General features: G+C 45.6%; 4 protein-coding genes across 6 annotated transcripts; 1 reads left to right on the forward strand and 3 right to left on the reverse strand.

Annotated features, from left to right (window-relative positions):
• Positions 1-37: 37 nt before the first annotated feature.
• LOC118116491 (dynein regulatory complex subunit 4) lies at positions 38-4,958 on the reverse strand. 2 transcript variants are annotated; one of them, XM_035168225.2, is made up of 11 exons: positions 4,676-4,958; positions 4,323-4,412; positions 3,727-3,924; positions 3,406-3,606; positions 3,272-3,326; positions 2,034-2,239; positions 1,660-1,827; positions 1,131-1,217; positions 852-1,055; positions 685-750; positions 38-609 (listed from the first exon to the last, which is right to left on the reverse strand). In XM_035168225.2, exons 2-11 carry the CDS (start codon positions 4,377-4,379, stop codon positions 514-516), a joined length of 1,338 nt encoding a protein of 445 aa, XP_035024116.2. In that variant the 5' UTR covers positions 4,380-4,412; positions 4,676-4,958; the 3' UTR covers positions 38-513. The 2 variants fall into 2 exon arrangements, with proteins under 2 accessions (XP_035024116.2, XP_035024109.2); XM_035168218.2 differs by lacking the exon at positions 4,676-4,958 and adding an exon at positions 4,519-4,669.
• A 1,038-nt stretch (positions 4,959-5,996) lies between these two features.
• LOC124851149 lies at positions 5,997-7,430 on the reverse strand. Of its 2 annotated transcripts, none has more exons than XM_047337845.1 (2): positions 7,285-7,430; positions 5,997-6,977 (listed from the first exon to the last, which is right to left on the reverse strand). In XM_047337845.1, the coding sequence occupies exons 1-2, from the start codon at positions 7,337-7,339 to the stop codon at positions 6,310-6,312; spliced, it is 723 nt and encodes a 240-aa protein (XP_047193801.1). In that variant the 5' UTR covers positions 7,340-7,430; the 3' UTR covers positions 5,997-6,309. The 2 variants fall into 2 exon arrangements, with proteins under 2 accessions (XP_047193801.1, XP_047193799.1); XM_047337843.1 differs by having other exon boundaries at positions 5,997-6,990; positions 7,285-7,413.
• A 420-nt stretch (positions 7,431-7,850) lies between these two features.
• ndufaf5 (NADH:ubiquinone oxidoreductase complex assembly factor 5) lies at positions 7,851-10,943 on the reverse strand. Its single transcript, XM_047337841.1, has 11 exons — positions 10,669-10,943; positions 10,367-10,407; positions 9,679-9,742; positions 9,522-9,569; positions 9,345-9,442; positions 9,223-9,262; positions 8,949-9,146; positions 8,562-8,622; positions 8,363-8,446; positions 8,160-8,242; positions 7,851-8,046 (listed from the first exon to the last, which is right to left on the reverse strand). Exons 1-11 carry the CDS (start codon positions 10,933-10,935, stop codon positions 7,960-7,962), a joined length of 1,071 nt encoding a protein of 356 aa, XP_047193797.1. The 5' UTR covers positions 10,936-10,943; the 3' UTR covers positions 7,851-7,959.
• A 1,600-nt stretch (positions 10,944-12,543) lies between these two features.
• esf1 (ESF1, nucleolar pre-rRNA processing protein, homolog (S. cerevisiae)) lies at positions 12,544-22,990 on the forward strand. Its single transcript, XM_047344601.1, has 14 exons — positions 12,544-12,686; positions 13,322-13,836; positions 18,441-18,769; positions 18,933-19,046; positions 19,497-19,606; positions 19,685-19,837; positions 19,915-20,029; positions 20,129-20,318; positions 20,392-20,565; positions 20,699-20,826; positions 20,915-21,005; positions 21,262-21,350; positions 21,470-21,625; positions 22,239-22,990. The coding sequence occupies exons 2-14, from the start codon at positions 13,335-13,337 to the stop codon at positions 22,584-22,586; spliced, it is 2,499 nt and encodes an 832-aa protein (XP_047200557.1). The 5' UTR covers positions 12,544-12,686; positions 13,322-13,334; the 3' UTR covers positions 22,587-22,990.
• The last annotated feature ends 5 nt before the right edge of the window (positions 22,991-22,995 follow it).

The raw sequence follows: 22,995 nt of genomic DNA on the forward strand, positions 1-22,995 counted from the left end.
TCTCAGTCTCTAGTTTCACGTCTTCTTCAAACAGCTGATGTTCATTTAGTGAATTATGATCATTTAGAGTCAAACAGACCATAAAGCACCGGATGTGTTGGGGGGGGGATACCACGGAGTGATTGACAGCTAGTACCATCCACTAAAATGTTGTGTTTCTTCAGTCTGATCCTCTGAACTCTCAAACTCCTGATTTAAAAGGTTAAAGTTTAGTTTGTGTAAACAGGAAGTAGAATGTCCCTACAGTTGGTTGCTTAGTTACCGAGGGACAGTGATCGTGAAAAGTCAGAGCAGGGACGACGAGGAACTGTTACTGACAGGAAGTGTTAGCTTCAGCCTCTTGTGGCCAAAATAAGTATTTCAAGAACAAACAGAAGAATCCAAACATGTTTTTTCAACTTAACTCTCAAGAGTTTTGTAGTTTTCTCTTTCTCGAAGGAACAAAATCAACAAACAGGTTAAAACCTCCAACGTCATCATTGACTTCAGGTCAGTGTTTGGGGGTCGCTCCGTTCAGATCCGTTCCACGGGCCTGAAGGGGAAGTCGTGTTGAGGGACGCCCAAAGCCTGGAGCCTGTCGGTGCAGGTCTGCAGCAGCTGCTCGTACTCCTGCAGGTCACATGTTCAGTGTGTCACCACAGGAAGTGACTTGTTTCACAGCCTCAGTTTGACGTGTTCACTCACCTGACGCTCTCCAGCCAGGTCCTCCTCCAACGCACCAATAGTGACGTGTTTTGACTCCAGCGTTTCCTACGAGAAGAAGAATTCAGACTGAAGACATAAATCACAAAGAGTCGTCTTCAGAGGACGTGTCCTGACGGAGAACCATGTCTCTGAACCTTCACACTCACCTTCAGTTTGTTTGCGGCGCTGCTTCCTGCGGTGGCGGCGGCGGTGGAGAGCGCGCCGCAGAGCTGAGCCTCCTTTGTCTCCACAGTTTGAGTCAGAGCAGCGAGCTTCCTCTCCAGCAGCAGCTGTTTCAGTCCGCTCCTCTGCTGCAGCTCCATGATGACCTCCCTCTGCTTCCTCAGCAGCTCGTCACGCTCCTTCTGAACCTGCCAACAACCAGAACCTCGTGTCAACGCCTGGCGCCGCGCTGAGAGACCGCCACGTGACCAAAACCCAGTTACCTTTTCAAACGCCTGCAGCAGCAGCTCGTGCTCAATCGTCAGATCCCACAGCTCCTTCTCAGCGACCTTCGCACGAGCACCGGCCTTCTGTCACACCATCAGATGTTTAGAAGAAAATGATTGATTAGACGTTAGTTTACATTTAATGTGACCGAGGTTTAGTTTCTATTCAAAATCATTTAACCTCCATCAAGAAGGTTACGTTTCCACCCCCCTCTTTTATTTATTTATTTGTCAGCAGGATGAACAGATTGCTGTAAACTAGGTGGAGGGATGGAATGTGGGGGAAGAGAGAACTTTTTTTTGAATAAGTTGAGATGAATAAAATGAACATGAGATGAACAGTTTCATTTTGTTTCTCTGAAAACATGAACGTCAGAGCCACGAATCGTCAGCAGCTAGAAACAAACCAGAATCATCCTCTTCAAAACCGTAAAGACCAAAGTCTCAGAGGAGAAACACTCGGAAAACACGTCGACACCGAAAGCCGATGTTAGGGGAACAAAGTGATGCGTTCAGGTTCACGCACCACCAGCTGGGCCTTGGTCTGGTTGTATTGTTGCAGCTGCTGCTGGAGCTCGGGCAGCGTCTGCTCGGCTTCGTGCAGAGACTCGCGCAGACGCTGGTTTTCACGCTGAGCAACTGAAAGCTGTTTGGACACTCGCGTCAGCTGCTTCTGCACCTCTGCTGCCTCCTCCTGGACAAAAACAGAAGCACCACATAAAACAAACAAAATGTTTGTCAAAACTGAGAAAATCATTTATCATCTAAATTAATTGATTATTAAAGTTACACTTGGAAACTGAAGTTTGAACATTTTCACAGACCAGGATAAAGTCGACTCATTTTCATGAGGTCACTGTGACCTTTGACCTCCGACCACTCAAACCTCATGTCTCTCACCTTCAGCACCTTCTCGTCCGCCAGCACTTTGTTCTGAATGCTGGAGTAATACTCCTCAGCTCGTCTGAGAGCGCGGCCGTGATCCTCCATCAGCGCCACAACTCCAGCGTTCATCCTGTCCTCCAGCTCGTTGACCTCCGACCTCCGCTTCCTTTCCTCCACCTCGATGGTCGCCTGCATCCTCTCGTTAAATTTCACCTCCAGATCTATTTAAATGAAGAATTCGAGTTCAGCAGTTAGTGAACGTCAGTTAAACTGATTCGCGTAAAAAAACAAAAGCCTTAACCTTCAGAATAAAAGAGTCTTAAGCCTCAGCTTTCTGTCTGATAATAATTAATAAGCTGAATCATTAGAAACAGTAGTTTTAATGTTACACCACTTTATCATTTATCAGGCTGCATCTATGACCACATTTTTACTATAAAGTAAAATGTATGGATTCATAAACTTGTTAAATCTTTAAACATTAGATAATGAAATGTGATACTTTAATAGGCATAGATTTGTAAATGAGTCTATTTTTATAGTTAAACAAATGTATTAAAGCTTAATTATTGAAACTATTTTTATATTAATATTTCCTGAACACTATTTATACATGATCAATAAATCAGATTATCATTGTTATCTACAAAAGATCATTTCTATGTAGGAATCATAATTGTTATTCCTGCTGATTATTATTAACAGATTTTGTTGCAGAAAGACAAACTGTTTTTAAGATGTGGGTTGATCTATATTTATTTTCCTTCTCTGATTGGACATGTGATCAATCACATGATCCCTTCAAACTAACATTATCTGTCCAAGTCTTAAACATGAGCCCTAAATGAAGATGATGACACGTCTCCACTTCCTCCCACTGTAGAAGGATGAAGCTAAAAGAGCTCACTCGAAAGTGCTCGACCAATCAGGAGTCAGTGTCAGCTGTCAATCATCACGTCTCCGTCTGTTTCTATATCATCAAATAACTGATTCAAACCAAACTGATCAGAAACACCTGAACAAACATCAGAGAGAGAAGAACGACCTGAAATGACTGAAACATCTTTACAAACTTTTATTTAACGTCTACTTTAACTTTTTTACTTTGGCCCAAGTCCCGTCTACTAACATGGAGGAGGTTTATGAGCTATACTGCAGCTGGACACCAGGGGGCGATTCAGATTTGGCTTCACTTCTGAGAGCATCTTTATTTACAGTTCATGCTCTGACCACCAGGGGTTCAGTTCATTTACCTCTGATTCTCCTGTCGTAGTCGTTTGTCAGCTCCAACAGCGCCACCTGGTGTTTCTGTTGAGAATCAACTGATGTTCACTCACATAAATAAAATAAGAAGAGTGATTTTATGCAGAGGTTCAATCTGACTCACCAGTTTGAGTTCCTCGATGCGCTTCTTGTTGCGGAGCGTCTTCTCGCTGGCGTCCGCCTGCAGCGTGTCGCTCCGCAGCTCCAGCTCGGACTCTGCATGCTGGTTCTGGATCAGTGCTGCGGCGGCGGCGGCGTCCATCTTCAGCTCGGAGACGGTGTTGTGCTGCTCAGACAGGACGTGCTTCAGCTTCTGCTTGTAAACCTGGACATCAACCATCACACTGAGCGTCAGAGGAAACGTTTCATCAGTTACTAAACTAAAACCACGTTTATTAAATAATACAAAGTGTCTGTGGCACCAGAGAACAAACGTGCAACTCACACTGATCTCCACTCGGTGGCGCTGCTGAGCCTCCTCTCTCTCCCGGTGTCGGTGCCTCAGCTCCTCCTTCACCTGCTCCACGTCTCTCCTGCACGTTTCCCACGATGCCTGGATCCTGTCTCTCTCCAGCTGGAAGAAGCTCCTCTCCTCCCGCTCCCGCTCCAGCTCCTCACGGAGACGAGCCACGTGCTCCTCCAGCTGTGGGGTCAGGGGGTCAGGGGGGCTCAAAGGTCAAAGGTTACATGTGACGGTTGCTCTTTAAACATGTTGTAGAACTCCTCAGATTTATTCACATTTCTTACATTAATGAATTTTTTATGCACAGTTAAGAAAAGTGAAAGGATTTAAGTTCATTATCAAGATAGTTATTATATCTGAAGTATGGCTTTTAAACTTAGAGACACGTCATCTGTGAAGCTCCAACATCAACAGAATGTTAAATACTATATTAAATACTATACTAGATTATATATATATATATATAGTCATATAGTACATATCCATAGAATCTCCAAACAGTGGAGTCGAACAGTTTGTATCATGTGATTTAGTCTGAAGCTAAAGCTGCAGCCGTATTAGCATCGTTAGCTTCTGACCTGGTCCTTGGACATGTCCTCCGTGGACAGACTGTCCACCACCGCAGAGGACTTCATCTTCCCGGGCTTCTTACTCTTACTCTTCGGTGCCTGGAAACAAACAGACGTTTAAACGCTGATGCTAAGCTAACATGCGCTGATGCTAAGCTAACATGCGCTGATGCATCATAAAGGAAACAGTAGTAGCTTCACTGACCATCGCGGGAAGGCCGAGCTCAAACAGGCACTTCCGGTGTCAACAGAAAGTGACTCGTAAAGGCCTTTGATGTCTCACTGTTTAAAGACAGCTGCCTCTGATGCTGCTAACACTGAGCTAGCTGCTAACACTGAGCTAACTGCTAACTGCTTCTTACCTGCTGCCATGACAACACCGTCACGTGACCATCTTCTTCTTTTTGTTTAATGGCGGGTGGCGCATCACCGCCACCTGCTGGGCTGGAGAACAAAGTTACAGATGAGATCCAGTTTGAAAACGTCCCTCTTCACACGGAACTCTCTGCTCAGCTTCTCCCTCTGGGACCTTCACACTCATGGAGGATATTAAATCCATCGGTTTCATCCTGAGTCCTGATCTTAACCTGGATACGACTGTTTGCTCAACATCGTTTCTTTCCTCCAACTTTCTGCTTTGTCTGATGAAGATGATCCTCTTCCTCCCTCATCAGTCAGGATGTTGCTCCTGATCACAGCTTCAGCTTGGGCCCGACTGAGAGCTTCCTCCTTAACCCTCCTGGTTTAAAGATGTTGTGTCACGTGAGTGGATCCACATGAACCGGACTCCTGTGGGATGTGGTCTGAATAGTGTTTCATACAGTCTGTGCTCGGCTGTGGGAGGAAACCCACCGAGAGCACAACCTGTAAGATCTGTACCAACTGTATATACTGGGATGTTCTTTATATCTATATTTAACTCTGGGACAACAAACACTTCAGTTTATATATATATATATATATATACTTTATTACTCTGAGAAGAACTTCAGTCATGGGTCAGTTTGTCTTCCTCTTCTTCTTCTCTTCCTCTTCTGGAAGAGCAGTGGTCACGATATTAAATCAAGGTCAGGACACGTGTCTCAGTTCAACAGAGACAGAGAGAGAGACAGAGAGAGAGAGAGAGACAGAGAGAGGGAGAGAGAGAGAGAGAGAGAGAGAGAGAGACAGAGAGACAGAGAGAGGGGGAGAGAGAGAGAGAGAGAGAGAGAGAGAGAGAGGGAGAGAGAGAGAGAGAGAGAGACAGAGACAGAGAGAGAGAGAGAGAGAGACAGAGAGAGAGAGAGAGAGAGACAGAGAGACAGAGAGAGAGAGAGAGAGAGAGAGAGAGAGAGAGGGGAGAGAGAGAGAGAGAGAGAGACAGAGACAGAGAGAGAGACAGAGAGAGAGAGACAGAGAGAGAGAGAGAGAGAGAGAGAGAGAGAGAGAGACAGAGAGAGAGAGAGACAAACAGAGAGACAGACAGAGAGACAGACAGAGACAGAGAGAGAGAGAGATCATTTCTGATTATTTGACCCGTTAGATGATCTGAGCATGAAATTATTCTCAATCATTTTATTAGTCAATAAGAATAAACTTTATTAAAATGCTTTAAATTAAAAACACAATAAGGTGAGGATAAACAATAAAAGGTGACGTCGTGGAGATAAAGAAGTTCGTAAAAACAACGTTAATATTACGATAAAAATTAAAACAAGGTTGAAATTTATTAAAAGTATCAACAGAAGCTCTTTTTTATAAATGTGGTGGGAGTTTGTTCCAAAACTATAAAAAGCTGCTTCACTGAACAAAGTCTGAGACGTTAACATGGACTCATACGATCACTTAGCTTCAGACTCCGGATAAAACCCATCGTTTGGTTTCTACGTGCCTGTGATCTAAGGTTTCCATTTTAGAATGTAGAAGTTAAGGCCCGTTTGTCGTGTTAAGGTCCTTTCGTCCAATCAGAGCTGAATACACTGATGACGTTTCCAGATGTGTGTGTGGATCGTTCACGTTAACAGTTGTTTCCTGCCTGTGGTGGATTCTGGACAAATGAATAAACACAGTCAGTGTCAGTGCAGTGACCTTTGACCTTCAGCTTGTTCACCGCGCTGTACACGTTCCTGTTTGATGCTGTCGCCTCGGTGACACTGGACCAGTTGTACACAGTCTCAACATCAGGTGGTCTGATCTCCTCGTAGATCCCCTCAGCTTCAGGTTGGTCCCTGTTTCTATCTGCTGTCCTTCCTGAGCACAACCTCACGGTTAAGACCAGCAGCACCAGAGCTGCACCAATGACCGCGCCAACGGGTATTTTCCACAGGTCGGACTGTGTGTTCTCTGAGTCTGTTCCGCTGTGGTCGGGTTCGAGGACAAACCCCAGTCCGTCGTTTCCTGGTGTGACCGCCTGATCTTTGGGATCCGTGGTCACATTCAGATACACCGTTTGTTTTCTGTTGCAGAAATACCAAGCAGAGTCAGAGCACTGAACGTTGGAGATGACCAGCGAGTTATCGGCCAGGGAACCACAGCGTTTGTCTCTTCTGTCCTCAGAGCCGCTTGTGATGGTGACAAGAATCACGTGGTCTCCGTTTCTGAGGCGACTCCACGACACGTCTCCTGCTGTGTGAGGACAAGGCAGCGTGGCCACAGAGTTCTGCAGAACCGTCACGATACGAGCGTCTGTAAACACAAGCTGCGACATCATGTGTGGCTCTTTTTACTCCTGTGTCATCAACATAATCAAACTCTTCTCATACATGAACTGAGCCACTGACATGTTCTGTGTATTCCTGTTCATTTCTGGGGGTTTATCTTAAAAACTAACTGGACTGGTCAGGAAACGCTGAGGCCCTGAACAACAGTAAACGTGACGTTACACAGTAACCACAGGGAATCAGGGGATTCTAGGGAGAGAACAAATCTGTCAAATGCTCCGTTTATCCATTAATGTGACGTTGATAGAATTCTGATGAACAGTTTTTCTTACCAGCGACGTTTCGACAGATTCCTCCAGTGAAGAGAAGACAGAGGAAGAACAACATGTCTGCAGCCGGAGGACGAGTCTCTGAGACGAAACATCAGTGTCTGTTTTTACTCTGAGAGGAACTTCAGTCATGGGTCAGTTTGTCTTCCTCTTCTTCTTCTTCCTCTTCCTCTTCTGGAAGAGCAGTGGTCACGATATTAAATCAAGGTCAGGACACGTCTCAGTTCAAGTCTTCGTCCTTCTGTGGTCACTTCCTGTACATGTCTCACTCTAACCATTAAATTAGTATCTTTAATCTGCTGCTGCTCGTTAGCACGCAACGAATCCTGGGAGTCACCTCAGAAATGGAGGGAGGAGCCTCTGGAAGATGCAGCTGGGATGGCACACTGAATTTGACCTTTGACCTTTTGGATTCTAAACTTCATCCAGTGACAGTTGTCATAATTAACACATTTGTTCTTCAGTGTTTTTGTTTATGCGTGAAACCATAGCAACAGCAGTGTGTCCCTGCCTCCCGTCGTGTTGTCAGCTCCTCATTGGTTCATTTCCTGTCAATAACAACAGCGTTCCCTGTTTCCATGACCCAACTTTATTCCAACAGTTTATTTCGAACCTGGTTAACTCAGTAAAGTCTGTAATGTGCCGTCGTCAGGGCGACGGCTGTGCCGGGCTTCTCCTCTACGACTCATCCGTCCGGTTCGGCTGTTTGATCTTTGACAAAGTCCCGAAGGACGCTGTCGCTGATCCTCGCTTCGCCGGTTTGGCCTGAGAAAGAAAAAACAACATCTGACACCGAGTACAGACCTTCGATCAGCCAGTGACACGTTCCAACTGTGTCCAACTGGTTCAGTATCTGGACGTCACCTGTCCTGTCTCACCTGGGACTCATGAGGCTTCCAGCCAATCATGTAGAGGATCTCGAAGGTGGCAGGAACAGAGCCGTCCTCATTTCCATACATCTCTGAAATGTTTATATACACATTATTTCTTATATTTACACATTGTATCTGATGTGTGTACACGTGTGTGTGTGTGTATATATATATATACACACACTTTGTGTCTCTGTGTCCAAACTCACCTTTATAAATGGCGGCTGCTGCTAACATGGAGTCTCGGTGCAGCAGCGACTTCCTGTTCCAGGCACAGTTACTCTCTCCCATCCCTGAACGTCACAGGAATAAACAGGTCAGTTTATTAGGAACACAACGCTGCTCTGTGAGTCAGTGGAGATGATGTCAAGTTCAAATCAAAGGTTCGATTCCTCAAAGTTCTGATACCTTGTAAATCCGTCATGACCTCAGTGATTCCTGGATAATGAACCTGAACGTCATCGATGTCCTGAAAGAAGAAAACAAACTCTTATTTTATAATGTCAGCGTTCTGGAGACGGGTTAGGGTTAGACAGACAGACAGAGACACAGACAGACAGACAGAGAGACAGACAGAGAGACAGAGAGACAGAGAGAGAGACAGACAGAGAGAGAGACAGACAGACAGACAGACAGAGACACAGACAGAGACACAGACAGACAGACAGAGACACAGACAGACAGAGAGAAACAGAGAGACAGACAGAGAGACAGAAACAGAGAGAGAGACAGACAGAGACAGAGACAGACAGACAGAGTCTCTGTCCGTCTCTCAGTAATTGATGATTGTCTCACCACAGTGAGCATGTTGAAGCCGGCCTGGCCCAACAGGTTTCCCAGGTCGGTGACGGCGGTGTAGGGGGACACGTGGGGGGAGAACCCTCCCTCCCTTTCCGTCTCGGCGAGCTGGAGGGAACACCTCAGCTCGTACAGCGTCTCTCCGCCAACCATGGCGCCGATGAACACGCCGTCCGGCTTCAGCACCTGGTGGATCTGAGGAGACGGATCTCCAAGGTCAGATCAATGCGTCTGAAGAGGACGTATAAAAGATATAAAGCAGCCGTCCCACCTGTCTCAGAGCTCCCGGCAGGTCGTTGATCCAGTGCAGACTGAAGGTGGAACACAGATCAAAGATTAAAGACGTGAAGCGAGAGCTTTGATGTGCAGACGCCATCTTGTGAGTTTAATCACCTCAAGCTGCTCACCACCAGGTCGAAGGTGTTTTCTTGAAACGGCAGAAACTCCTCGTCAGCCAGGACGCAGTGAGTCGGGATCTCAGTCCGTCTCCTCTGCAGATCAGAAGCAGAGTATTAGATTGATATCAGGAAGGATTTATTCTAGATTTATGATGTTTGATGTCTCACTCACCAGAGTTTTCTCAGAGACGTCGGTCAGGAACAGACGCTCCACAACGTCCTGAAACAGCAGACAAACACAGATAGGGGGCGCTGTTTAGAGATCAATCTCACACACACACACCCCCACACACACACACACACACACACACACACACACACACACACACCTTGCTTAAATGCTCTGCAATGTGACTTTTCCCACCACCGATGTCCAACGCCAGAGGAAACGTCCTGAGAAGACAGGAAGACTTCAATCAAACTTTATTAAAACTGTGTTTTATTGACATGTGACAAACAAGAGCAGAATGTTAAACTGAGTTTGGACCTTTTCCACTGAGACAGCTCCAGGACCGGTTCAGAGCGGGTGCCTGATCCGGAGCCAGAACTGGAGCCAAAGAACTGACTCTCAGAAAAACTGGTTCCAACTTGTTACCGGTCAAGAAGAAGTAAGAACCACTACGTCTGAGGCTGGGGGCGGAGTTATCGTGACCTACAAGACACTTTATTGTGACCACTTGTCCTCGCACGCCACTTCGCCGCTCTGTGTGCAAAACACCACGTCTGTGTCGGTGAAGACCAAACATGTTGTTTGCATCCGGTTTACACATGTGACCGATGTCACTGTGAGTGTGTGTCAGTGTGAGTGTGTGTCAGTGTGTGTGTGAGTGTGTGTCAGTGTGTGTGTCAGTGTGAGTGTGTGTCAGTGTGAGTGTGAGTGTGTGTCAGTGTGTGTGTCACTGTGTGTGTGTGTGTCAGTGTGTGTGTCAGTGTGTGGAGCGTCTCACTCGGACATCTCTCCAGAGAAAATCCGGATTGCTAGTGTCTGTATAAAACCTGAACGTGTCATGAACCCACCTGGCGATGTCGTAGACTCGATCGGCCACTCGACCTCCGACCTGCAGCAACCAGAGCAGAAGAAGAAGCTCAACCTTCACTCACACTCAGCTTGTGCTCAAACTCTGTGCACGTGAAACGTCAGCTCACCTTCCCTCGACCAACACAAGTCAGTTGTGGTGAAGAAGAACACGTCTCGGACATTTCAGTCCCACATTTATTAAAAGTGTCATTTCTGCAGATATTTGTTAAGGTCTTAACCCACAAACCTTGTCTGAGCAGCGCCCCCTACAGTGTGTCTGGGTGTAACTGCAGCTTCTTACCTCGTCCCTCAGGTAATCGAACAGGTGAGTGTCCTGCAGAGACCCCGCCCACCTCCTCTGCCTCCTCTTCATCTCTCGGTCGAACACGTTCATGGAGCCTCGGCCGGACGCCGACATCAGTCTGCTGCCGCTGCCCGGGGAGGGAGCGGGAGAGGCGGCTGTGAGCAGCCGGAGGAGCCGGAGGAGCCGCCTGGAGATCATGGTTGTTTCTCCTCCGTGAGTCTGTCCGCCATCTTGTGACCTCTGCACCGGCTCTTTGGAAAACATGGAGCTGGATCTGATCCGCTCTCTAGAAAACATGGAGCTGGATCTGATCCGCTCATTAGAAAACATGGAGCTGGATCTGATCCGCTCTCTAGAAAACATGGAGCTGGATCTGATCCGCTCATTAGAAAACATGGAGCTGGATCTGATCCGCTCATTAGAAAACATGGAGCTGGATCTGATCCGCCAGAAAACATGGAGCTGGATCTGATCCGCCAGAAAACATGGAGCTGATCTGATCCCCATTAGAAAACATGGAGCTGGATCTGATCCGCTCTCTAGAAAACATGGAGCTGGATCTGATCCGCTCTTTAGAAAACATGGAGCTGGATCTGATCCGCTCATTAGAAAACATGGAGCTGGATCTGATCCGCTCTCTAGAAAACATGGAGCTGGATCTGATCCGCTCTGTAGAAAACATGGAGCTGGATCTGATCCGCTCTCTAGAAAACATGGAGCTGGATCTGATCCGCTCATTAGAAAACATGGAGCTGGATCTGATCCGCTCTCTAGAAAACATGGAGCTGGATCTGATCCGCTCATTAGAAAACATGGAGCTGGATCTGATCCGCTCATTAGAAAACATGGAGCTGGATCTGATCCCCTCTGTAGAAAACATGGAGCTGGATCTGATCCCCTCTCTAGAAAACATGGAGCTTGTTGTTTTCTTGATTAATTGATTAATTGATCGGTTTTGAAACTAGAATTTACTGAAGCCTCATTTTGTCTGTGATGTCTTCAAATTACTTACTTTTATTTGATCCAACTTAGATATTTAGAATATAATATGATATGATATGATATGATATGATATGATATGATATAAAATAATATAATATCTTTTTTTATAATTATTTTATGTCTGGACTGGTTCTGCATTACTCAATACACATTATATTTTTATTTCATTTATGATACACGTTTGATCTTAGTTTTTTCTTATATTTTTTAATGTAATTCTTTATTCTATTCTATTTTATATTGTACTGTTGCTGTAATCTTGGAGCAAGATGGCAGAATAATTTCCTTGTGGATTAATAAAGTCTTTTTAATAATATTATTGATTCACTATCACACAAACATGAAAGAAAAACAGGAAACCTAGATTTAACAGAAATCTGGATTAATGTTTGCACAATTGACTTTAGTGTTTATCACTATAGTCACCAGTTTGTCATGTTTCAGCTCTGACCTGTAAATTGGTAAATTGTCATACTCCCAGTTTGTCAAAGACGTATCTTAATTTATAATAAATATAATAAATGAAAAGCTGCAAAGATCAGTTGATTTTTAAATATGTTCAAAGAAAACTAATGACAACATAAACATATAACATTAAACTACAGTAAAGTTGTAGTAAAGTTCTTGTTATTGACATTTTTTAACAGTTTCAGATGTTTAATGAATAAAACCATTATTCGATTATGAACCATTTAACATTGTACATCCTGGCGTGTGGAAAGATCAAAGAGTTCTTCTATTCATCAAAAGAAGAGTTAATGACATTTAAAAGATAAAAAAGTGAAATTCATTTAAAACCTGTAAGAAATGAATGAAGCTATCTTGAATGGCCTTTGTAAACGACTTTTACTCTGTTTGTCCCACTTCGCTTTCCGTAGCGGGGAATAGGCGGGGCTCCGAGAGGTCACTGGAGCGATGCATGCTGGGAAAACACGTGTTTGAGGAAACAAACGAGTTACGTTTTATTTGTGATCGTTTTCGCAGTTTTTCGCAGTTTTCGCTCGGTTCTGCAGGTGAGTGTGACGTCATCAGCGGTTGTCCCTGCGCTCGTGAGGAAACGTTTCGTTTTTTCTCTTGATCGTCGCGTTGCTGCAGATTGACGTCATCTGTCCATCTTTACTCTGTTTCTGTTTTAACGCGTTTATTTATCATTTAATCCTGAATCCTTAGTTTATTAATTCGTGAGAAAATCATTTAAAAACTAAATCAAATTAAAAACCGAAACGAGCCTGTACAACATGTCACCTACTGTGTCCTGTAGGCGGCGCTGTGACTGAATGTCGTGTGGAGAAAACAAACTGGAAATTAAATGTTCACGTAGATCGATGATTGTGGTTTCTGACGTCATCACATTTTACAATCAGCTGTAAATAGAAGCTTTAATTAAAGTTGAGTTCCTTCTTCTAACTGATGATTATTTCACTCTAAACACATGAATACGTCCCGTGTTGTTGACGTGTTCGTGTTATTGTAGCATTCTGTAGACGTCGAGAGTAAAGATGGGAGACTCGAGGGCTTTCACACTGAGAAGATGAAAAGACACTGCTGGAAACCAAAAAGATGGATTATTGTGTATATACATCGTAAATTATTTAAATGTCTCTATTTGCCTCGAGAGTCACTCTCTGAACGTGTTTTTGTTTTTCAGGATTTTCTCCAGAATGTCGTCCAAGAAGAAGCAGGGCGGCGATGAGCGCTTCGCTCGGGTGCAGAGGGACCCGCGCTTCTGGGAAATGCCCGAGAGGGAACGCAAGGTCAAGATCGACAAGCGTTTCCAGTCCATGTTCCACGACAAGCGCTTCCAGGTGAAGTCCACGGTGGACAAACGAGGCCGCCCCATCAACCACACCTCCTCAGAGGACCTGAGACGCTTCTACAAACTGGACTCCGAGGACGAAGAGGACGTGGAGAGCGAGAAGCTGACGGAGAGGAAGAAGCTGAAGGAGAGGAAGAAGCTGACGGAGAGGAAGAAGCTGACGGAGAGGAAGAAGCTGACGGAGAGAGAGAAGCTGACGGAGAGAGAGAAGCCGACGGAGAGAGAGAAGCTGACGGAGAGAGAGAAGCCGACGGAGAGAGAGAAGAAGGTGAAGCTGGTGAAAGGTGATAGAGAAGCAGTGCAGAGCAGAGAAGAAGAAGAAGACGAGGAGGAGTCTAAAGACAAAGGTGAATTTCATCTGTGTGTTTACACATATTCACTTTATAATGTTCTTTCATTTTCAGCTGAAAGTTCAACTTCTTTGTTCTTTGTGTGAAAACACAAAGTTTCATCTTTAATGAAAAAAGCAAAATCTGTGAGTTCGATCTCTGAAGAAATGAGACGTAGAAAAATGAGTTTCTTTACTCCACCTCTTCAGCCGCAGAGGATCAAAGGATCAGGACTCAGTCAGCCTTATGAGTGCAGCAGTGAGGGATGATGGGAGTTGTAGTCTTCATCATGACTTAGTGGTGGAGCAGCAGTGAGGATGATGGGAGTTGTAGTCTTCATCATGAGTTAGTGGTGGAGCAGCAGTGAGGGATGATGGGAGTTGTAGTCTTCATCATGAGTTAGTGGTGGAGCAGCAGTGAGGGATGATGGGAGTTGTAGTCTTCATCATGAGTTAGTGGTGGAGCAGCAGTGAGGGATGATGGGAGTTGTAGTCTTCATCATGAGTTAGTTGTTGTGGAGCAGCAGTGAGGGATGATGGGAGTTGTAGTCTTCATCATGACTTAGTGGTGGAGCAGCAGTGAGGGATGATGGGAGTTGTAGTCTTCATCATGAGTTAGTTGTTGTGCAGCAGCAGTGAGGGATGATGGGAGTTGTAGTCTTCATCATGAGTTAGTTGTTGTGGAGCAGCAGTGAGGGATGATGGGAGTTGTAGTCTTCGTCATGAGTTAGTTGTGGTGGAGCAGCAGTGAAGGATGATGGGAGTTGTAGTCTTCATCATGAGTTAGTTGTTGTGGAGCAGCAGTGAAGGATGATGGAGTTGGTCTTCTTCATGAGTTAGTTGTTGCAGCAGCAGTGAGGGATGATGGGAGTTGTAGTCTTCATCATGAGTTAGTTGTGTAGCAGCAGTGAGGATGATGGGAGTTGTAGTCTTCATCATGAGTTAGTTGTGGTGCAGCAGCAGTGAGGGATGATGGGAGTTGTAGTCTTCATCATGAGTTAGTTGTGGTGCAGCAGTGAGGGATGATGGGAGTTGTAGTCTTCATCATGAGTTAGTTGTGGTGGAGCAGCAGTGAGGGATGATGGGAGTTGTAGTCTTCATCATGAGTTAGTTGTGGTGCAGCAGTGAGGGATGATGGAGTTGTAGTCTTCATCATGAGTTAGTTGTTGTGGAGCAGCAGTGAAGGATGATGGGAGTTGTAGTCTTCATCATGAGTTAGTTGTTGTGGAGCAGTGAGGGATGATGGGAGTTGTAGTCTTCATCATGAGTTAGTTGTGGTGGAGCAGCAGTGAGGATGATGGGAGTTGTAGTCTTCATCATGAGTTAGTTGTGTTGAAGCAGTGAGGATGATGGGAGTTGTAGTCTTCATCATGAGTTAGTTGTTAGCAGAGTGATGGGAGTTGTAGTGGAGCAGCAGTGAGGGATGATGGGAGTTGTAGTCTTCATCATGAGTTAGTTGTGGTGGAGCAGCAGTGAGGGATGATGGGAGTTGTAGTCTTCATCATGAGTTAGTTGTGGTGGAGCAGCAGTGAGGGATGATGGGAGTTGTAGTCTTCATCATGAGTTAGTTGTTGTGGAGCAGCAGTGAGGGATACAGAGTTGTGAGAGTGAAGGATGATGGGAGTTGTAGTCTTCATCATGAGTTAGTTGTTGTGGAGCAGCAGTGAGGGATGATGGGAGTTGTAGTCTTCATCATGAGTTAGTTGTTGTGGAGCAGCAGTGAAGGATGATGGGAGTTGTAGTCTTCATCATGAGTTAGTGGTGGAGCAGCAGTGAGGGATGATGGGAGTTGTAGTCTTCATCGTGAGTTAGTTGTTGTGGAGCAGCAGTGAAGGATGATGGGAGTTGTAGTCTTCATCGTGAGTTAGTTGTTGTGGAGCAGCAGTGAGGGATGATGGAGTTGTAGTCTTCATCATGAGTTAGTGGTGGAGCAGCAGTGAGGGATGATGGGAGTTGTAGTCTTCATCATGAGTTAGTTGTTGTGGAGCAGCAGTGAGGGATGATGGGAGTTGTAGTCTTCATCATGAGTTAGTTGTGGTGCAGCAGCAGTGAGGGATGATAGGAGTTGTAGTCTTCATCATGAGTTAGTTGTTGTGGAGCAGTGAAGGATGATGGAGTTGTAGTCTTCATCATGAGTTAGTTGTTGTGGAGCAGCAGTGAGGGATGATGGGAGTTGTAGTCTTCATCATGAGTTAGTTGTTGTGGAGCAGCAGTGAGGATGATGGGAGTTGTAGTCTTCATCATTAGTTGTTGTGGAGCAGCAGTGAGGGATGATGGAGTTGTAGTCTTCATCATGAGTTAGTTGTGGTGCAGCAGTGAGGGATGATGGGAGTTGTAGTCTTCATCATGAGTTAGTTGTTGTGCAGCAGTGAAGGATGATGGGAGTTGTAGTCTTCATCATGAGTTAGTTGTTGTGGAGCAGTGAAGGATGATGGGAGTTGTAGTCTTCATCATGAGTTAGTTGTTGTGGAGCAGCAGTGAGGGATGATGGGAGTTGTAGTCTTCATCATGAGTTAGTTGTTGTGCAGCAGTGAAGGATGATGGGAGTTGTAGTCTTCATCATGAGTAGTTGTTGTGGAGCAGGAGATCATGGGAGTGTAGTATCAGAGTTAGTTGTTGGAGCAGTGAGGATGATGGGATTGTAGTCTCATCATAGATTGGTGTGGTGGAGCAGCAGTGAAGGATGATGGGATTGTAGTCTCATCATGAGTTGTGTTGTGCAGCAGTGAAGGATGATGGAGTTGTAGTCTTCATCATGAGTTAGTTGTTGTGGAGCAGCAGTGAGGGATGATGGAGTTGTAGTCTTCATCATGAGTTTGTTGTTGTGGTGCAGCAGTGAAGGATGATGGGAGTTGTAGTCTTCATCATGAGTTAGTTGTTGTGGAGCAGCAGTGAGGGATGATGGGAGTTGTAGTCTTCATCATGAGTTAGTTGTTGTGGAGCAGTGAAGGATGATGGGAGTTGTAGTCTTCATCATGAGTTAGTTGTTGTGTGCAGCAGTGAGGGATCATGGGAGTTGTAGTCTTCATCATGAGTTAGTTGTTGTGGTGCAGCAGTGAGGGATGATGGGAGTTGTAGTCTCATCATGAGTTAGTTGTTGAGAGGGATGATGGAGTTGTAGTTCACAAGTTAGTTGTTGCAGCAGTGAGGGATGATGGGAGTTGTAGTCTCATCATGAGTTAGTTGTTGTGGAGCACAGGATGATGGGAGTTGTCTTCGGTAGTGTGGGAGCAGTGAGGATCATGGGAGTTGTAGTCTTCATCATGGTTAGTGTTGTGGAGCAATGAGGATGATGGGAGTTGTAGTCTTCATCATGAGTTAGTTGTTGTGGAGCAGCAGTGAGGGATGATGGGAGTTGTAGTCTTCATCATGAGTTAGTTGTTGTGGTGCAGCAGTGAGGGATGATGGGAGTTGTAGTCTTCATCATGAGTTAGTTGTTGTGGAGCAGTGAAGGATGATGGGAGTTGTAGTCTTCATCATGAGTTAGTTGTTGTGGAGCAGCAGTGAGGGATGATGGGAGTTGTAGTCTTCATCATGAGTTAGTTGTTGTGCAGCAGTGAAGGATGATGGGAGTTGTAGTCTTCATCATGAGTTAGTTGTTGTGGAGCAGTGAAGGATGATGGAGTTGTAGTCTTCATCATGAGTTAGTTGTGGAGCAGTGAGGATGATGGGAGTTGTAGTCTCATCATGAGTTAGTTGTTGTGGAGCAGCAGTGAGGGATGATGGAGTTGTAGAGTGAGGGAGGTGTAGTCTTCATCATGAGTTAGTTGTTGTGGAGCAGCAGTGAGGGATGATGGGAGTTGTAGTCTATCGGGTTAGTTGTTGTGGAGCAGTGAGGGATCATGGAGTTGTAGTCTCATCATGAGTTAGTGGTGAGCAGCAGTGAGGATGATGGAGTTGTAGTCTTCATCGTGAGTTAGTTGTTGTGGAGCAGTGAGGATCATGGGAGTTGTAGTCTTCATCATGAGTTAGTTGTTGTGGAGCAGCAGTGAGGGATGATGGGAGTTGTAGTCTTCATCATGAGTTAGTTGTTGTGGAGCAGCAGTGAGGGATGATGGGAGTTGTAGTCTTCATCATGAGTTAGTTGTTGTGGAGCAGCAGTGAGGGATGATGGGAGTTGTAGTCTTCTTCCTTCAGTCTTGATGCTTCAGGAGGTTTTTATCTGAATCCTCCTCGAACACAAGCAGCTGATTCAATCCAGTAAAACAGTGAATAAAGCAGCTTCCTGTTAAAACTCACTGTTTCTCTGACTCGTCTCTGATTGGCTGAGAGTCGAGCTGCCGCTAACGTTTGCTCAGCTCGTTTCTCTGAAACTTCAGATCCAGACGTCCGACGACTAAAATCCGTCATGTGCTTCAAATATAGAGTTAAAAACCATATAGAGTTAAAGACCATATAGAGTTAAAAACCATTAAAAAAGTGACTTCAAACTGGATAAAGTCACTTTTGACTCTTCAAACACTGACACAAGCACAAAGAGGATGTGACGCCACCAACAGGCAACTAAATGAAACGTTACCTTCAATAAAACTACAGATTTCTGCAGGTTTGAAGATAAAAACGTTTGTGAGTCTTGTGGATTTTTTTTGCATCACAAAAGAGTTTTATTTTTTAATTTTTCAGATGATGAAGATATCGAGCAGCCGCAGCAGCAGGAGGAAGAGGAAGAGGGTGTCGGCCTGGGAGACAGTGTCACAGGTGGCAGTGAGGAGGATGAAGATGATGCAGAGGAGGAAAGCGAGGTTGGAAGTGGATTGGAGGAGGAGGAGTCCGGTCTGGATTCGGATGAGGATAGTGACAGCGGGCCGGATCTGGCCCGAGGAAAGGGCAACATCGAGACCAGCTCAGACGAAGACAGCGATGACGAGATGGACGCCATTCTGAGGAAAGAGGAAGAGGAGATCGAGCACAACTGGGGCGAGTTGAGCAAAGACGCTCGGCGAAGCGACGAGGTGACGTCTGGAGTCTGTTTGTGTTCAATTTGAAACTCTGACACTCAAATACTAATGTGTGTGTGTGTGTGTGTGTGTGTGTGTGTGTGTGTGTGTGTGTGTGTGTGTGTGTGTGTGTGTGTGTGTGTGTGTGTGTGTGTGTGTGTGTGTGTGTGTGTGTCAGGTTTCCGCTCGACTCGCTGTCTGCAACATGGACTGGGACCGCATGAAGGCCAGAGACCTGCTGGCACTGTTCAACTCCTTCACACCACAGGGGGGCGCTGTGCTGTCTGTCAAGGTATTGAAACAGGAAGTAACTGAGGGAAGTTTGTTTCTCTGTCACTCACTTAAAACTACGAAGATTTCAATTATTATATTTTTAGATTTCACTTCTGTTTGAACAGATCTGGATCATTTTCTTTCAAATTGATAAGATTCATTTATCTCTGAGAATGATTCATGAATCTTGATGCAAAGACTCGGACGAGTTTAGACGACTGATATTTATAAAAGTCAGGATCTTGTGGTTTCACGGATCAGCTCAGACTCAGGTTTATTGAACTCATATAAAGATCTTAATCATCAATGATCAGCTGGAGCCTCGAATCCGGTTTTGAGCGTCGTCATCGGTAAAATATCAGCGTCTTGTTTCTGGTGGATCTGGAAACATCATCAACTGAGCTTTGATTCACTTCATATCAGAGTTCAAGAGATGAAACAGCAGTGCATGCTGGGTGTTGTTGTCCAGATTTACCCGTCAGAGTTTGGGAAGGAGCGGCTGAAGGTGGAGGAGACTCAGGGACCGATGGAGCTGAAGGCACTGCCTGAAGACCCAGAGAACGACACAGAGGAGGAGAGGTAACGCACACATGCACACGCACACTTACACGTGTGCAGTCTTCCTGTGGAACTGACGAGTGCACGTGTGTCTCCCAGGGTTTACAGGGAGAAGATGCGTGACTACCAGTTCAAGCGTCTCAGATATTACTACGCCGCGGTGGAATGTGACTCGGCTGAAACAGCCGCTAAGCTCTATGAGGAATGTGACGGCTTCGAGTACGAGAGCAGCTGCTCGGTGCTCGACCTCAGGTACGAGAACCTGAGAACTTCAAGACCCTAACCCCCCACCACCACCATCAAGTTTTACTCAAACCTTTTTGTGACAGGTTTATTCCCGATGACGTCACGTTTGCTGAGGAGCCCAAAGACGTGGCGACGGACGTGAACCTGTTGGCGTACACGCCCAAACTGTTCAGCTCGTCTGCCACGGCCACCTCGAGGGTAAGATGGCTCGGCATCTGAGGCGTTCAAGGACGTCTGTACTTTGTAATATCAGAAAACAACTAGTTACACTCCTGCTCCTCTAAACCGATCAATCAGGTGCAGCTGACGTGGGACGAGATGGACCACGATCGAGTGACCGCCTTCAACAGGAATTTCAACAAGGACGAGCTGCTGGAGATGGACTTCAACGCCTACCTGGCCTCCTCCAGCGAAGAAGAGGAGGATGAAGACGGAGCGGTTGAGTTTGGAGAGCAGGCGAGCGGAGACAGCGGCGGCGAGGCCGAAGGTGAGAGATCTCCTCAGGACTCAGTTTGTCTTCTATGATGAGAGGAAGCAGCACTAAGGGTTTGTTTTCACAGCTGAACAGACAGAAGAGATGAAGAAGAAACCTCAGGAGGAAGAAGAGAGGAAGAAAAAGAAAAAGAGCGAGGATCAGATCTTTAAGTACAGAGAGCTGCTGAAAGGTATCCGGCACAAAGAGAAGAAGCTGCAGGACGACAAAGACATGGAGATGGAGATCACCTGGGTGCCAGGTACCTTCAACATCTCAATATAAGAAATATTCGTTTCTGTCTTTAAATCTCAAGCACACTCAGTCCAGATGGCCTCAGAATTTACATCAGGGCTCAACACATTTCTGATGGTCTGTGTGTGTTGCGTCTTCAGGCCTGAAGGAGACGACAGAGCAGCTGGTGAAGAAGAAGCTGGAGGAGAAGGACGAGCTGACGCCCTGGGAGGAGTTCCTGGAGAAGAAGAAGGAGCGGAGGAAGCAGAAGAAATGTCCCAACAAACAGGTGAGTGGAAGCGACGGCTCCGAGTGTCTGAACGTCTTCATCAACACTACATCTGTGGTTTATCCTGTTTGTGTTTGTCTTCCACCAGGAGGCGGCAGAGGACAAACTCAGTGACGATGAACTTCCTCCAGACGTTGACCTCAGCGAAGCCTTCTTCACCGAGGAGCTCGGTGCGACAGGTGATCAATCAAGGATCCGATTCACTCACTCGGTCAAACTTCCTTTTCTTCTTTCTTAGAAAACACTTTAGTTTCCTGTAACTTTTAAAACACTAAAGAGAGAAAAGCAGCGTTTTCTAGCTGTGTTGAGCACTTTATTAGGAACACATGCATTTATCCATCAGCCAATCAGGATGCAGCAGCGCAGAGTCAGGGACTTTCAGACTTTTCAGTTTCGTCTGAGCCAAAATATCAGGTGTCGAGTTTGTGTCTGCAGATCTGAAGAAACAGAAGAAGAAGAAGAAGAAGAAGCTGGAGGAAGAGGAGCGAACGGCTGAGGAGGAAGAAGAGCTGGAGAAACAAAAGGTCAGAGGTTAATCTCATGTGACGTCATCAAACCTGCTTCAGACGTCAGGCTGGTTTCCTCAAGTGTGTGTGTCTGTGTGTGTCTGTGTGTCTGTGTGTGTGTGTGTGTGTGTGTGCAGGCGTCGATGGCTCTGCTGATGGAGGACGACGCAGACGAGGTCAAACACAAACACTTTAACTTCGATGAAATCGTGGAGCAGCAGAACTTGAGCAAGAAGAAGAGGAAGAAGCAGCTGAAGAAGGGGGAGGAGCCTCTGGAGAACGACGACTTCCAGGTAAAAACCTCGAGTCCGAGTCTCACTTTGTGTCAAACATGTCACCGACTGCGTCCGATTTTAAAGAGTAAATTTGACTTTTTATAGCAGCGCTCAGACTAAGAAGTAAAATAAAATGATGTTAAAACAATGAAAAGTCCAAATAAATTGTTGAATGAATCAAAAGCAAGAATGTACAAGTTTCTTAAACTCCCGTTCTACGAGTCCTGGAACTTTTCATGAGCTTCTCCAGTCAACGTGAACATTGGTGTGACTTGGATTTCATCACTACTCGTTTATTTTGATCTACTGTGGAGTCGTAGTATAAAAACTCACTAAGAGTGAAGCTGTTCAACCTGAGTTCAAATCGAATCAGAGACACAACGAAACAAAGACAAAGATGATTCTAGTCTTTTTACGCATCTTTACTTTATCACCAAGACTGAAAAATATGTGAATTATATTCAAAAAAGATCAGTAGAATAAAGTCGTCATTGATTTAATACATTGAATAATAAAATGATATATTTAGTAATGTGATGGATAATGATGTTCATGTTTATTAACCTGCAGTGTTACTCAAGGAGCTTCTTAGTTTGTCCTCAGTGACACGCCTCTTCCTGTCTCTGTGCAGGTGGACGTTGAAGACGCTCGTTTCCAGGCCATGTTCACGTCGCACCTGTTCAACCTGGATCCGTCCCACCCCAGCTTCAAGAAGACCAGAGCCACTCAGAGCATCGTGGCCGAGAAGCAGCGCAGGCGAGAGCAGCGGCAGAGGGACGATGACCTCAGCGCTCAGTCGGCCGCACGGACAGAGCCGCCCGCCACAGCTGAACAGGAAGTGACGGGAAAGACACTGCAAAGTGACTCTGATGCTGCGACGGCGAAGAAGCCGATGGAGCCGAGTCTGTCTCTGCTGGTCAAGTCAATCAAAAGCAAAACGGAGCAGTTTCAGGCTCGAAAGAAACAGAAGCTCGTGTAATGACTGAGAACTTCTGACGGACTGAGACTCGACACGCCGACGTTCCTGTGGTCGGTTTCTCCTGATGACACGTTACTGTGTTATACAGGGAAACAACAGGAAGATGATGTTAAAGAATTAAAATGTTCACAAATGTTTCCTTGTTCCAGAAACTCAGAAGCTCGAAGTTCATCTCTCCAAACACCTGCAGTGCTTTTAGTTTGAGATGGTTTTATAATATTGAATGAGTCAGAATCAGATTGAATGGTTTAAAACTGTTTCCACACATGAACTGTGTGAAACATGTTGTGTAGTTAGTGTTTGTGAAGCAGCAGCAGCAGGTTGTCGGGTCCGACTCGTTCACACAGGAACATCCAGGCGAGGGGCGGAGCCTGTAGAGCAGCAGGAGGCCGGACAAAGATCAGTGTTG

Source organism: Hippoglossus stenolepis, chromosome 2, assembly GCF_022539355.2.
Source record: "Hippoglossus stenolepis isolate QCI-W04-F060 chromosome 2, HSTE1.2, whole genome shotgun sequence".
NCBI classification, from domain to species: domain Eukaryota; kingdom Metazoa; phylum Chordata; class Actinopteri; order Pleuronectiformes; family Pleuronectidae; genus Hippoglossus; species Hippoglossus stenolepis.